The 14432-nt window shown below is 45.6% G+C and overlaps 1 protein-coding gene across 2 annotated transcripts; it reads left to right on the top strand.

The window, feature by feature from the left end:
* The first annotated feature begins 2694 nt into the window (after window positions 1-2694).
* Window positions 2695-14427, top strand: triobpb (TRIO and F-actin binding protein b). 2 transcript variants are annotated; one of them, XM_061090580.1, is made up of 13 exons: window positions 2695-2738; window positions 7673-7729; window positions 7998-8066; window positions 8242-8331; window positions 8526-8635; window positions 9649-10081; window positions 10457-10739; window positions 10870-10981; window positions 12018-12177; window positions 12330-12434; window positions 12618-12704; window positions 12826-13030; window positions 13475-14427. In XM_061090580.1, exons 1-12 carry the CDS (start codon window positions 2733-2735, stop codon window positions 12985-12987), a joined length of 1674 nt encoding a protein of 557 aa, XP_060946563.1. In that variant the 5' UTR covers window positions 2695-2732; the 3' UTR covers window positions 12988-13030; window positions 13475-14427. The 2 variants fall into 2 exon arrangements, with proteins under 2 accessions (XP_060946563.1, XP_060946562.1); XM_061090579.1 differs by lacking the exon at window positions 2695-2738 and adding an exon at window positions 4165-4525.
* Window positions 14428-14432: the final 5 nt, after the last annotated feature.

Here is a 14432-nt window from a genome sequence, read left to right as displayed (position 1 = left end):
GAGAACTGAGGTAAATGGGTCTTTGAGTTCTCGAGGTCATGACGGCAGAAGCTCATCTCCCTCACGGAGGGACAATAAACCTCCAGGGCCTATGTCCCTCCGCCAAACTGAAACCACCAGCCGGTCACCAGCTAGACGAGACAGCCGAACTTCATCTCCATCCAGGAGAACCTCCGAGGTTCGCCGGGAGAGTTCCTCGCCGCCAAGGAGAAATTACAGCTCCTCCACCCGGTCCCTTCTTTTCAAATCGGAATCAGTTACGTCTCTGAACGGACGAGGTCACAACGGACGCTGCGGCTCCCCGGTAAGAGAGGGCTACGATATTGAAAGCCAGGCTCTGCTGAGAAGTTCAACAGCAAGGAGTCGACTGAGTGAACAAGAACACGAGCATGAAAGCGCCGCCGCCGTGTCGCCACCCAGACGAGGCAACGACACGCCGACTCAATCCATCCTCCGCAAGACTGAATCCAGTCCTGTTCCTGGGAGTCGAGGTCGTGACAGCCGAGGTTCCTCCCCTGGAAGAAGAGGCCATGAAACCCCTCGTCAGTTTCCACTGAGGAAAACAGACCCTAGTGGTTCATTGAGCGGCCGTGGTCGTGAAAGTCGTAACTCGTCACCGGCGAGGAGAAGCTACGAAGCTCCTTCTCAGTCTCTGCTGCGCAAGTCTGAAGGAAGCAGCTCAGTCAGAGGCCGTGATGCACAGAGTGTGTCGCCTTCGAGGAAACGATACGATGTGTCTGACCAACACTCTCTGAGGAAAACACAAACCAGCAGCTCGCTGAAGCACAGCAGCCGCAGCTCCTCTCCCTCGGTGAGAGACAGCAGTGTCCCGCCAGGATACTCCGTCCTCAGAACGGCCACTAATGGAGACTCCAGTCGTTCTCTGCAGAGGAAAAACACTCACAATGACTCAAGGTCTGATTCCAAGCACTCACCGGGCTCCTGGCGGGAATCCAGCCACTCCCTCCGCAGCTCCTCAGTATCTCGTGGTGCTTCACCCTCCAGACCGACTACGAATGGCAGCAGAGCGGCTTTCGTCACCTTGGAGGAGGAACCCAGGAGCCCGAGCAGCATCAGATCTGTGGTCGGTCGACACGTCCATGAGGAGCGCTCCCTCTCACCGGGTGACAAGAGGAGCTCGCACCGCGGCCGCAGCCCTTCTCCTGCACCTCACATTCAAATGAGGAGGCACACCTCCTCCCAGAGCTCCATGGAGTCCTCCGAGTCCGGCCCGCTGTCGGGGGGCTCAACAGGACGCAACAGGGAGGAGTACGCCATGTTGGCTGACCTGCCGAAGGTGAAGAGGATCCATGAGAGGGAGGAGCCAGGGCACATCGGGAACCAGCAGCCGTCCCGGAGACAGGAACTCTTCAAACCAGCCAGGTGAGACTTAAACCACAGAGAAACACTTAAAGGGGACATATTACTCAAAACAGGTCAATCTGAGGAGGGCTGCTTTAGAAAGGTTAAAAAGGGTGCTGTTTTAAATGATCCTTGTGGTATTTTGACCAAAATATGTTTCAGACATTTCATTAAGACCCCAATGAACCATATCAACTGCGGTAAAATGGGCATAATATGTCTCCTTTAAGTTTCCATCACAAAATCCAGTTGTATGTACATCTACATCTAATGTTGTAGATCTCACAAACACCTCAGCTTCTTCTGCAACATCAGATCGGATGACTTTGACCACACACACACTGATAACCTGTCTGTGCTGTTCCAGCCACTCCCTGAGCAAACACCCGTCCAGAGAGTGGGACGATGCAGGGGACACGGACAGAGACTGGCACTACGCTGGCAGCGGGCATCTGTCCCGGGCGCACTCCTCCACCTCGCTGCAGGTAGAGTCCGTCAAGGAAAGTTCTAAAAGGCCCAGTTTAATTTTTCTCTTCTTGGTTTATCTGTTCAACACAAAGTGTTATTGTGGTAAACACAAAAATACACATTTCTAGGACAGCTTTACATTTAGTAACTATACTGGTTTTTGGAGGAGCACAAACCTCCACTGATGTCTCATAAAGAGGATTTTAATGTAGACTTGATGCATCCATGAATGACTAGAATAGCTGTCACTCTGTATGATACATGTAGGTGTTCACGTCCTATTGGACAGTTAAGTCTAAAGTATTGATTTCTAAATCACATTGTGTCCTTACGTCTTGTCCCTGGTGAGTTAGGCCAAGGAGATGTCTCTCTGTCTGGAGCCTCTGAGTTAGATATGAACGTCCCTGAGTGAAGACGCTACAATGTCCTGTTGGTCCTTTATCTAGAACCTGACCTTGGTTCTGCTCAGAGAGAGAATCGTTCTGGCGGGTTTTGAGTACTCTGTCTTACAAACAAACAAACAAACAGGGGTGATTAAAAAAAACGTTTCTCTTTTCAATGAATCAGGATTTCTGTGAACTCCGAGCACAGAGAGACACGATAGAGAAAATGTCCTGATGTGTATAAAATACATGGGATCTTTAAATCCACACAGTTGTATGTGCACTGCATTAATCTCCTTCTCCTCCTGTACAATATGATCTGTTACTGCTCTGTGGTTTTCACCTGCCTAATTAAGTCCATCTTCCACGTTCCAAACGCCAGATTTCTGCAAATTTCCGTATAGGACTTGTGATTATCTCCATATTTAACCGCGGGCTGTTCTCTTGCAGAGGTCTGGCAGCCCCACAGCGGATGAGGGCGGCTCCTGGAGAGGAAGTCATCCCAGCAGATCGGAGCACATGCAGGTATGTGGTGGTGCCGCCCGTCCACTCACAGCTAATCTGTCTGTGTACGAACATGTGGAGACGACCTCTCCCACTGCGCCACATCGGGAATGAACAGTTGATTCTTCTCTTATCGCTAATGTTTGTAGTGAAAACCATAAACCTGCCTACACACGGTTTATTGTGCCAGTTTGAATATGTGCTTTGGTTCTGTTACATATTTACCCGACAGCTGTTGGCTGCTTATCCAGTGTTCACACAACTTCTGTCAATAATCTGCTGCCACACTATCTCCACCCTGGGTCCTGGTGCTTGTTGTGTGTCTGTCGACTTCACCTACACCCTGCAGGCGCTTCATAAGGCCCAGCTTTGTCAATTGTGGTGTGCTGGGGCATGTGTTGAAATTCCTGAACTGAAACCAATAGCTACCAAGAGAGGATTTTGAGAGAGGGGGGGGAAAGCCACTTTGTATGCAAGCCCAAATATATTCAGCTGAGGGAAATATAGCTTGTGGATGTGTTGTGTTTGTGTTTGTAAAGTACAGGGAGAGAGGTTTGCTCCTCTAGGAAAGAAGGAAGGTGTAACACCACCTCCTGCTGACTCCACATGTGATAATCCATCGTCAGTGTATCGGTGCAAATAATCTGGAATAAAATATTCCCTCGTGTGGCAGGAGGGTTTCCAGGATGCTTGGTTTAGCTGGAGACTTTTTATATGTGATAATTTATTATAGGTCTATTTAATCCAGATGAAATCTTCCTCATGTGGCACAAAGTAGAGGAATAGCTCAACTTTTCCTTGCCCTGGACATTATGAGAGTTTTGGTCCCTGGAGAGAAGGAAGCACATACAACTCTGTTATAATAATATGAATTATAATATTCCCTTGTGTGGCAGGAGGGTTTCCAGGCTGCTTGGTTTAGCTGGAGACTTTTTTTTGTTGTGATAATTTATCATAAATATAATTAATCCAGATGAAATGTTCCTCATGTGGCACAAAGTGGGGGAATAGCTAGCTCAACCTTTCCTTGCCCTGGACATTATGAGAGTTTGGTCCCAGGACAGTACATGCTACTTTGTTATAGTAATATGAATTATAATATTCCCTTGTGTGGCAGGAGGGTTTCCAGGCTGCTTGGTTTAGCTGGAGACTTTTAATATGTGTTTTTTTTATTGTGATAATTTATTATAAATCTAGTTAATCCAGATGAAATGTACCTCACGTGGCACAAAGTAGAGGAATAGCTCAACTTGTCCTTGCCCTGGACATTATGAGAGTTTTGGTCCCTGGACAGAAGGAAGCACATACTACTTTTAGTTATAATAATATGAATTATAATATTGAAACGTCCCTCGTGGCCCTCAGCTGCCTCCTCTCGGCCGCTGGAGGAGCTCGGGCCCCGGGTTGGAGACTTCATGTTCTGCCCCTGATCCTCCGCACGGATCCGCCCAGGAAGTGGAACCAGCAGCAGCAGCGGAGGCGACGCCAGGTCCCGCGTAACGTCCCGTTCACCCGGAGAGAGAAAGTGGAGGAAACACCGAGTCCACGCACTCTTATCTGCGGTGGATTCACGCACTTTGACGCGTAGGAGCAGGAGCTGGAGCAGATTTGCGTGATGAGGCTGTAGCGCGGGTTTGAATGGCGGCGGCGGCGGCTCCTTTGATTCACGACACTGCGACAAAGTAACGTTAGTAAAAGAGACGGAACCGCAGAGAGGAAGAGGAAGAGGAGAAGAAGAAGGTGGATTGAGTTTGTGTTAACGCTGTTTCCCTTTGTGCTCGAACCCTCTGGATCCTGTCACCATGACGGTAAGAGCACTTCCACCTCCGGAGCTTTTCCTGTCTGTCACTTCTTCCTGAACTCAACACATCTCTGATCACAGCTCGAGTGGAAGCTCAAGAGAGAAAAGCTGATCGATATTCATATTTAATATCGAGAAGAGACACATCCATAACCATCGCGATGAATGTCAAGTTGTTCTTGAATGATCAAAATAAACATGATTATATAGTTTTGGGCCATATGTCAAAAGTTATGTCAAAAAAGTTCATATCAGTAATTATCAGGATAAGTGTCACATTTTTCTTTCTATTAAGTTTACCAACTTTTGTTCCTGAGCGAAAGTTGTGGTTCTAAACTTTTCTTTATGAGCAGAGAACGACAAACACTTTAATTAATAATAAAGTACATGAATTTATCTATCGTTTTATTGATCTATATCCACAATAAACTGTGCTACAACTGTTGATATGAAGATCAAACATTTATATATATGATATAGATATGAATTAGAAAAGCAGCCAATCAAGATGACATGTGGATTTAAAGCACATCATGATCAAACTGCAAATATCTGGAGTTCCAGTAGAAGTAGATGATAAAAAGTTGATTAGTTGTATTTAAACTGATGATATACATTCTATATCCAAGTATTGAAATAGTGGCTATAGTGAGAAATCAGCTGTTAGTATCTTTACGTCTTTGGATGTGTTTCTCATTCTCTGCCTTTAATATTAAGGATGTGACGTTTCTTGTTTATTATATTCTTTCACCGAGCTTTAGCAGAACCGCCTCCAAATTACAGCGAGATTAAAGCTGAGTTATTTTTCCTGTGGTGTGTGTCTGTGAGTACTCTGGTCACTTAAGATGTGTTGTGTGTGTTTCTTGTGCTGGTTTCCAGGTGTGTTGCAGTGTGTGATCTGTTGACCTTGTTTTGTTTACAGTAGCAGGAAGTGTTATTAGCCACGACCGTGTGTGTTACAGTTGTCGGAGCTGTTTGCACACAGACACACAAAGGAAAGAAAAACACTGCAACTGGTTTCATAAACCCACGCATAAGGATATCTGGTTCACTGCACTGCTGCTTCTCTGGAGCTGTGAACACAAAGTATCATCAGGTTCACTCCTGCTCTCACTCTGCTGAACCAAACAGAAGTACACACGCTGTACTCCACCTAAAGGACGAGTACTTCACCACACAATACTCCTCTATACTCGGGGGGGAGGCAGGAAGAGTGGACACTCTCTGGCCACTGATCTGAGAGCGTGTAACAAGAAGAAGCTCTGTTAAGTTCTTCTGGTTCTTCTGAACAGATCCAGTCATTCTCTCTCTCTCTCTCTCTGCGCCCCCCCCCCACTCCTCTGCGGCTGCTCCCCTGACCTTGCTCATGGGCATGTATGGACTAGATAAGTTAAATTTATGATGACGTTTGGCACATTGCAACACGCTGCGGCGGCTCATTCCCACAAAAACACGTACACAGGGAGGAAAAACAAGGAGGGAGAATGTAGTCAGCGGTGATGAATCTTTTAAAATCTCATTTTATCTTGTCCAGCTCTCTGAAGTAACGTTTCTATTCTACTTATATTCAACACCCGGTGCTGCAGCCTGTGTTTGTATGTGAGGAAACCCAGCCATGTGTTTTTTTTTAACAATGCCAAATCATTTGTTTGAGTTGAGAGGAAATTAAATTGGATTTAGTGATTCTTAACCTGGTGTTGCTCAATAATTCCCTTTTCACAGTCTGTTGCCAGTCATCAGACCTTAAAACGTGTCAGATTAAAGAGGCTCAGCAGCGTAGGTGCACTGGATTACACAGAGTCTCACTGGGTGGAGCTGTGGTTTACGAGAACACAACTCGAGCCAGGAACAGAGTGTAAATACAGAGCGAGGGTGTTCGGCGATGACAGAACGAGCCGAGGAATTGTATCAAGAGCTCGAACAAAGAGGGAGCCGGACTGAAACTTGAGATGAGGACGAACAAGCAGTTGCAACACTGGGAAGTTGAGGTGATGGGAATGAGAAAGACCAGGGGGAGATGAGATGACAAATGCAGGGAGAGATTTAACAGTGAGGTATGTAAATGCCAGTGAAGGAGAGATAAGAAAAGGCAGGAATGTATGTATGGAGAGGGGGGGGGGGTTCCTAATCTTAATCTGGGATCGCAGCATCTTGAGGAACCTCGTGCGTGTTTTCCTCTTTCTGTCATCGAGTCTGAAGCACAAAAAGAAACACCAGGCTCCCCGAGACGTGTTTGAATGCATCATCACCTTACAGCTGCAGCAACAGACATCGTTTTTCACAATGTGTGCAGCAGTGTCGAGTTGTGTAGACACCGGTTTGCACATCACTTCACTGATGATGTGCTGCTCCTACTCTTTCTTCAGATATGTGTTGGGTGTTGCTTGTTCTTTACAGTCTCACTTGTTTCCTGTTGTTTTTGCACCTCGTATGCGCCGTTATTTGCAGCCACTTCTCTTTTTCGTGAATCCTGCATGTTGCAGTGCAGCAGAACAGCATCTCGGAGGAAACGTTGTGTTGTTGAGATACTTTGAGTGTCTTTGCCTTAACTTTAAAGACTGACTATTGGTCCTTAGTAAGTTGTGGTTTTAAAGTCTTCTTTTATGAGCAGAGAACGACAAACACTTGATGATAGATGTACTTTATTGATCCAGAATTGGGAAATTATTGTGTTACAGCAGCATGTCAAGGGCAAATAGAGAGAGGAGGCAATAAAACAGTTGAGAAGAAATTAAAGAAATAAAATGGCTAAAAATAGAACGTAATAAACATAAACTGTTATAAAAACTTCACATACTCCTTAAGGATACACAATAAAGTACTAAAATATATAATATTGCTCCAAGAAACTTACAGCTACACACAAACTGTGTAAAGTATAGATTTAAACGTTTTCTGGTTCCAATGCTGACTTAAACACTTTCAAAAGAAAGTGAGTTTCTCCACACATATTATTAAATCTATCATCTCATGTACGGGATGGTAAACCTGTGCTGGTGCAGCTGTTTACGTCCTGAGGCGCAGGCGTATATGAGCCGTACAGATAATGACCTTGATGTAAACACACGTCTGTCCTTCAGGTTGAGTTACATTTTTGTCAAACATTCAAATGTGGGTCAGTGAACGTGACGCTGTTTCCCTCTCTGTCTCGCAGCCGGATCTCCTGAACTTCAAAAAGGGATGGATGTCAAAACTGGACGACAGTGGAGAGGTAAAGCACGTCCACTTCTCCTACTCTCCTTGTTTCCTTCTCGCCTCAATCCCTCCTTCCTAGTGAAAACGGTGGTGTGTTACGATGATAGTGGCAGATTATCAGCTTCCCTGTGTCACTGTAATTTCATAAAATCTAATCTTAACAACACCCTGCTGTTGAATTCTCAAATTGTCATTGTTGTATTGTTTAAATGGTATTCATATTCAGACCTAAATGTTGAGGATCCCAGTTCAGTCCTGGATTAATTGATATCTTGTGTGTTTAGTGGAAGAAGCACTGGTTTGTTCTGACGGACGCTGGACTGAAGTACTACAGAGACGCCAGTGCAGAGGAGGTATGGTTTTTCCTCTTTCTTATGTATTGTTTGTTGCATATGTAGATGTTTTTAAAGTATCCTCATACTGGTGTTTAGTTAAAACTGAGCTTGTCGGAGCACAAACCGGCTCATTGTATGATTAGTGACAATGAGAAGGTGTGAGCATGTATCCTGTTTCCGTGTTTCTGTGCAGAAAGATGATATGGACGGAGAGATTGACCTGAAATCCTGTGTGAAGGTGTCTGAGTTTGATGTGGAGAAGAACTACGGCTTTCAGATACAGGTTAATATCTCTGTGATCACTTCTACTCTTTCACGGGACTGTTTTTTCTTTTTGTCTTCGCTGGCCACACCCACGCTGTCCCTGCCTCTCAGTGTCTCCTCCACCTGACTCTGTGTCCGTCCCTCTCGATTCTCCTTTATCGTCTCCATCACATCCTTGCGTCTCATTAACCTGTTTCCCCTCTTGCTCTCCAGACGAGGGAGGCCGTGGTCACGCTGTCCGCCATGACGGCTGGGATCAGGCGGAACTGGATAGAGGTTTTAAAGAAGTGCGTACGACCCAGCAGCTCCCCGGACCTCACACAGTAATTACTACTTTAATATTATACAGACTACAAAAAAGAAATGTTTGTGCACTGACCCCTGATGCTCTTATAGCTAATACGTTACTTTAATGACAGGAAATTATGTAATTTCCTATTTACAGCTGATTATAATGAGTTATAATAAAGTTGAAGTTCAGGCGTATCTGTAGCAGAGTTGATGCATTTTCAAAAGAAAACACATGTGGATGTAGCCTCAGTGAAGGTTAGTGACTAAATGATATAGTTATGAAAAGAGATCACAAATAACATCCTAAGTATTTGTGATTTGGTTAAAGAGATAGTTTAGAGATGCAGTAGTTTGGAGGAATTTGCCTGTTTTTCCGACTTTCCCATAGTCATTAAACTAATAAGAGCCTTAGACCTTTTCTCTATGTATTCCCTGCAGTATGAAGTTATGTCAAACAGCGATATTAGACCGTCTTGGCTCATTTGTAAAAATTTCTGTGGCCTCAAAAAGCATAATGACGCTATAGGGATCGAGGAATTTAGCAAAACTTGGCGAGTAACCTGAGGGAGACTCTGAAAACACCTTCTCTATTTCATATCAGAGTTCAACTCCTAGTCTCAAGGAAGCAGCATTGAAGAAAGATGTCCGCCTTTACTTTTCCCGTTTGTTTAGAAGTGTTTGCTCACTCTCTGTATTTTATCACCGGTTGTTGTTGCATTCCTTCGATTAGCTCATTTCAGCTCGGCCTTGGATAAACACGGGCAGATAAGAGGCTCTGTTGCTCACATGCACCAGTAGCTTTGCCCCTGTGGCAGCTGCTGTATTCTTTGGCAGATGCAGATGAGTCAAAGTCCCGTTAACAGCTTTGAGTGACAGTAAACACAGTGGGCTCTGTTCTCACAGGATCTCCAGCTGGGCCTTGAGAGCCTAGATGGACTCATTTCTGATGCACTTATAATTTGTTGTTGTTCAGTTCATTCTTTTCAGGATTTTGAAACGTTATTATAATTTATTTATTCATTTATTTGTCTCAAAACATCTCCAGATTACCTGACAGCAGCAGCGACAAGGAGAACTCCCACTCCCGCTTCCCCGTGTCCTCCCGCCGCCCGTCTTCACGCCACTCCAATGATCAGCTGGACGTTCCCTCATCGGCGCCTCAGCGTAGGTTTGACTACGTCGAGCTGTCGCCCGTTCCCGCCTCCTCCAGCCCTCTCCCAGCCAGTCAGAGAGAGGCAGGCGAGGGGCAGGGGAGGGAGAGCCAATGGCAGGAGGAGAGGAACACGAGCAGCCAATGGGAGGCCGTGCTGTCCAGGAAGGGCACGGGCGTGGGATCGAACCAAAGGCTACGCATGGAGGATGACATCGAGAGAAAGTGGGCGGAGTTTGAACGCTTGCCGCTGAAAGAGATGAGCGCTTTACCGCCAGTGGGATCACGGCTCTCCGGCCAGTCAGCCAATGAGGCGCTGCAGAGGGAGGTAGTGCGTGGAGATGATTTTCCAATTTGCAACTTAGATAAAAATGCAAATTAAAACTTTCATCTGTTCGGATGAAGTAAACATTTCCTGTTTCTGCCTTTTAACACTCGAGTCCCTATTTTCTGACTTTTCTTCTTCAGCAGTGTTTTCCATTTGACATATCGGGCAGTGAAACATTAAAGAAGAAGAATATATACCCTCATGGTCGATCCTGCTGAAACTCCTCTGTTCTTTGTGTGTTTTGTTGTGCATCTTGGTTTGAATCTGTGTTTGTAGACCGTGGCACTAAGGTTGTGTACTGATGACATGCGGGTTGAGAAATATTCTGGCTCCTGTCGCTCAGTGGGCTTTACCTCCATCCTCATCTTTCCTCAGGTGGCGTCACTGAGGCAGCAGCTGGAGCAACTACAACGTGGAGGGAGAGGAGGTGGAGGAGGAGGAGGAGGAGGTGGAGGAGGAGGAGGAGGAGGAGGAGGAGGAGTGGATGTGCGGGGCGGCTGCGGCCCAGACGCCCCGTGTGGCCGCAGCCTGGCGGCCATGGAGCGTGCTCACCGCCAGGCGCTGGAGGAGCTGCAGCGGCAACACGACCGTCAGCTCAAGGAGCTGGAGACGGAGAAGGAGAAGCTGCTGCTGGAAGGGAATCAGGACACGGCCCGAGGTCAGAGAACATGTCAAGACCCAGATAGTTGTTAGAACACACAGGTTACAAAGTGTTCTCACTCCATTTGTCTCAGTTTGTCTCGATTTCCTTTTATCCACGTCTCTTCTTATCCACGCTTGTGTTACAGTGATGGAGGCTTTGAAGAAGAAACACAAAGAGGAGCTGGACCGAGAAGTGGAGCGAGTGAAGAGGCTCGGCAGCGGCGTGTTCGACTCCCAGACTCTACGAGCTCATCAACAGTAAGTGACGTCCAATCAGCTTCAGCCACTGTGATAGACTTGTGTAATTGGTCAGAACAAACCTGGTGGCTCGCTGCAGTAAAGGTTGTGAGTCCCACCTCCTCCTAGTTAGCAGATGAGACATGGACCATGATGATAACTCTGTTTGGTAGTTATCATTCTGATGTTTGGCCAAACATTCAATTTTACAGTAAGTTTGGGTTTTTAATTAAGTTTGAAAACCGGATCAGCCAGAAACACATTTAACTGTCTGTTGGCACGATATAGAATCCACCAACATTCCGATCTCTTTAAATAAAATAACATTATCATTGAATTCAATATTTCATATGACATTCAATATTTCATATGACATATACAGAGCTGCCCTGTGTCTATAAATGCCTTAAAGTATAAATTCTGGATCTTGCCCTCAGTCTGAAGCAGTGAGGCCCGACACTGTTCATTTATGTGAATGGTTTTGTTGTGTTTTTAAGTCGGAGCTGGTTTGGCCACAAAAGGGTTTTACTCTCTGAAATAAAAGGTAGAATCTGGTCGACAACAACCCGGGGCTCCTGGTCTCGGCGAGGCCATCACCACAGCGGCTGCTGGGCCCTGCAAGGCACTTGAGGAATGTAGGAGAATTTGGTCATGGATTAGTTTTCCTTTGTGAGCTTCACAAGGCCTCTGACACAACGCTGTCACCGACGCTGCTATTGGAACCTGCATTTTAGAGCTTATCCGTGTTGCCTACTCTGCGTTTTATACTCTTTATTTTTAGCAGCTTGAATGCTCTTCCTTATTTTTGTGGTTATTGGTCATGAGCATTAAAGAGGTTTTTAAAACCACAGTAGCAAATAGTTTCCTGATGAAAAGTGAAAACGCAGTCATACTTTCTTGTTGCCGTTCAATGTGATACATACAATATAAAGATATGAAATATTAGATACACAAAGGAAGTGTAGAGAAGGAAAACAGAGCTTGTTTATTTAACACATGTTGATTTCTATGATTACTCTCAGCAGCTTAATGAGCTGTGCTGCTGTGTTTGGTGCAGGGCAGAAACTCAGTCGCTTCAGAGAGAGCTGGCCGGACTCTCCGAGCGCTACTCGCAGAAGTGTCTGGAGCTGAATCGAGCGGAACAGAGCAGCGCTGAGAGAGAGCGAGAGATCAGCCGCAAGGAAAGAGACATGGAGCAGCTGAGGAAAGAGAACCTGGTGAGTCGGGGAGAAACAAACTCAAATCCTCAGGACAGGACTGAACTCCACATAATCTCCTGACACTCTGTGGAGGGGCTGCCTGTGAGAGAGCAAATCTCTGAACGAGAGGCTTCTGCTTCATCTGTAAATCAAAATGTTTTCCTCTGCAGGACTTGAAGGCCCGTTTGACCGAGGAGATGAGCCGTGTTCGATCCACCATCAAAGATCCGGACAGATCGAAGGACAATAAAGACGGGACGTCCTGTGAACTCGAGGTAAAAGCTCCTGTTCTCTAAACTCAGACATGAAACCAGACGAGGAAGGAAAACATTCTGTAGCTTTCTGAGGTGACAGCCACATCTGTCATGGGTGAACAAAAATGTGAAAAATCTACGACAATGATAATTATACGGTTTTGAGGTAATTAAATATGTTGTGTGTGTTTTTTTTTCTCCCAGGTTCTTCTCAGGGTGAAAGAAAACGAGATAAATTACCTACAGAAGGAGATAAGCTGTTTAAGGAATGAACGGCAGTTTCTCAACACGGTAATATGTGTGTGTGTGTGTGTGGTGGCTCTACGTCACTTAGTACGAGGGCTGGTTGGTGGCTAAAGTTCGTGCAGCAGATTGAGGAACTGAATCCCGTCTGTCACCCTCTGCTCCTCAGGAGAAACGTCTGGCCTGTGAACGATACACGGAGGTGCACGAGGAGCTGAGTGGCATGAAGGGCCGGAGCGAGCGGGAGATCCAGAGTCTGAAGGAGCACCTGAGGCTGGCGATGGCTGCTCTGCAGGAGGGACAGAAGCTGGGAAACAGCCTGGACCACTGAGGACCTCCTGCTGGTGCCAATGCTCCGGCAGATACAGCGACAGGTGGGGATGGATGTAGAAGAAGCTTTGAAATGGAACATAATGTCTCATTAAGGGAATTTGATGAGCAGGTGTTTTAACTTTGCAGTTTGCTTTTGTTTGATTGTTATTCAGCAGGATTACGATAAAAGTACTGGACATAAAATGACAGGTCACTTGGTGGAAGGATGAATTAGGGGTCAGGAAGGAACCCACTAAATTTATTTTGCCTCTTGCCGGTGATCAGTTCAAGCCGTATAGAAAATAATGGATGTTTAGCACATTGATATTTATGATTGTGTGCCATTTAGTGCAAAACTGGATCTAGTGAATTTAAATGTGGTTTCATACGAGGACTGATGGGCCTTGGTGGAGGTTTACACTCTGCTGCCATTCTAGTTTAAATTTGTATTTCCTTGTTGTTAAAAGTCCTCACTACATTTTCCTCTGTTTGACGTGTGTCTGCAGGTGACTGAAACAAAGAGGAGAGAGAGGAGCAGAGGAGACGACTGTTGGATTTGTACAGTTCCAGCTGTGATGACGTTGCCTTAGTTTTCAATCATTCTGCCAACGAGCAGCATAGAGTAGCTATTAGCTGGTTTAATTACACTGGGCCACACATGATATATAAAACTGCACTTTTCATTCTTTTTTTATTGGAGCTTTTGTGAGTGAAAGCGTGTATGAGTGAGCATTGTGTCTTAAAACTGGGACGTTTGTCGAGTGGCATGTTTTATCTTCTTTTTTTTATGAGGTGTTGTAGATAAGGACTTGATGCTGCATCAGCTTTTTGTTGGATAAACGTCTCGTTGCCACTGAGTCTCCTGCCCGAGGCCACCGGAGTTGGCACAGTCACAGAAGAGCTGCTGTCAGCTCAGTTTTCTGTCGTACAGCTTCTCATTCAGTGTTTTCTTGGTGGAAACCGCCCTGGTTTCCTTTTACAGACGGGAGCTTATCATGTGGTTTTATTATTTTTCTATCTTGCGGCATTGAGAACAAAACTTGGGATCAATACAGGACAAGACGGCAAACTTTTCCACTTCCTGGCAAGCTGAATAGGAAGTTGTTCCACTTGTGTAGAACCCTATCCAGGATCCACTTTCTCTGGGGAAGCTTGTGAGAGCTGTTGAATGAATGTTGTCCCACATCACACACGTCTCCACCTGCGTGTTGAGACCTCGGCCGAGATGCTTCCAGTTTCCCCCTGATCGTTGTTGGAGTTCCTCCGGCACAACGAGCGACAGGTGTTGCATTGATGAGCCAATTTTTTCCTTTTTTTTATGGACAGTATGTATTGTGATAAAATTACTTATCTACCTGCCTTTTGAAAACTTTTTTCATATTTAATGTACCGAAGAGCCTGTATCGTCTTTGTAAATTATACACATTTTTGCAATCAATAAAAAAAGTTCAACATAAAACACTT

The sequence above is a fragment of the Limanda limanda genome, chromosome 17 (assembly GCF_963576545.1).
Source record: "Limanda limanda chromosome 17, fLimLim1.1, whole genome shotgun sequence".
Classification (NCBI taxonomy): domain Eukaryota; kingdom Metazoa; phylum Chordata; class Actinopteri; order Pleuronectiformes; family Pleuronectidae; genus Limanda; species Limanda limanda.
This window is presented reverse-complemented; position numbering and strand designations above follow the sequence as displayed.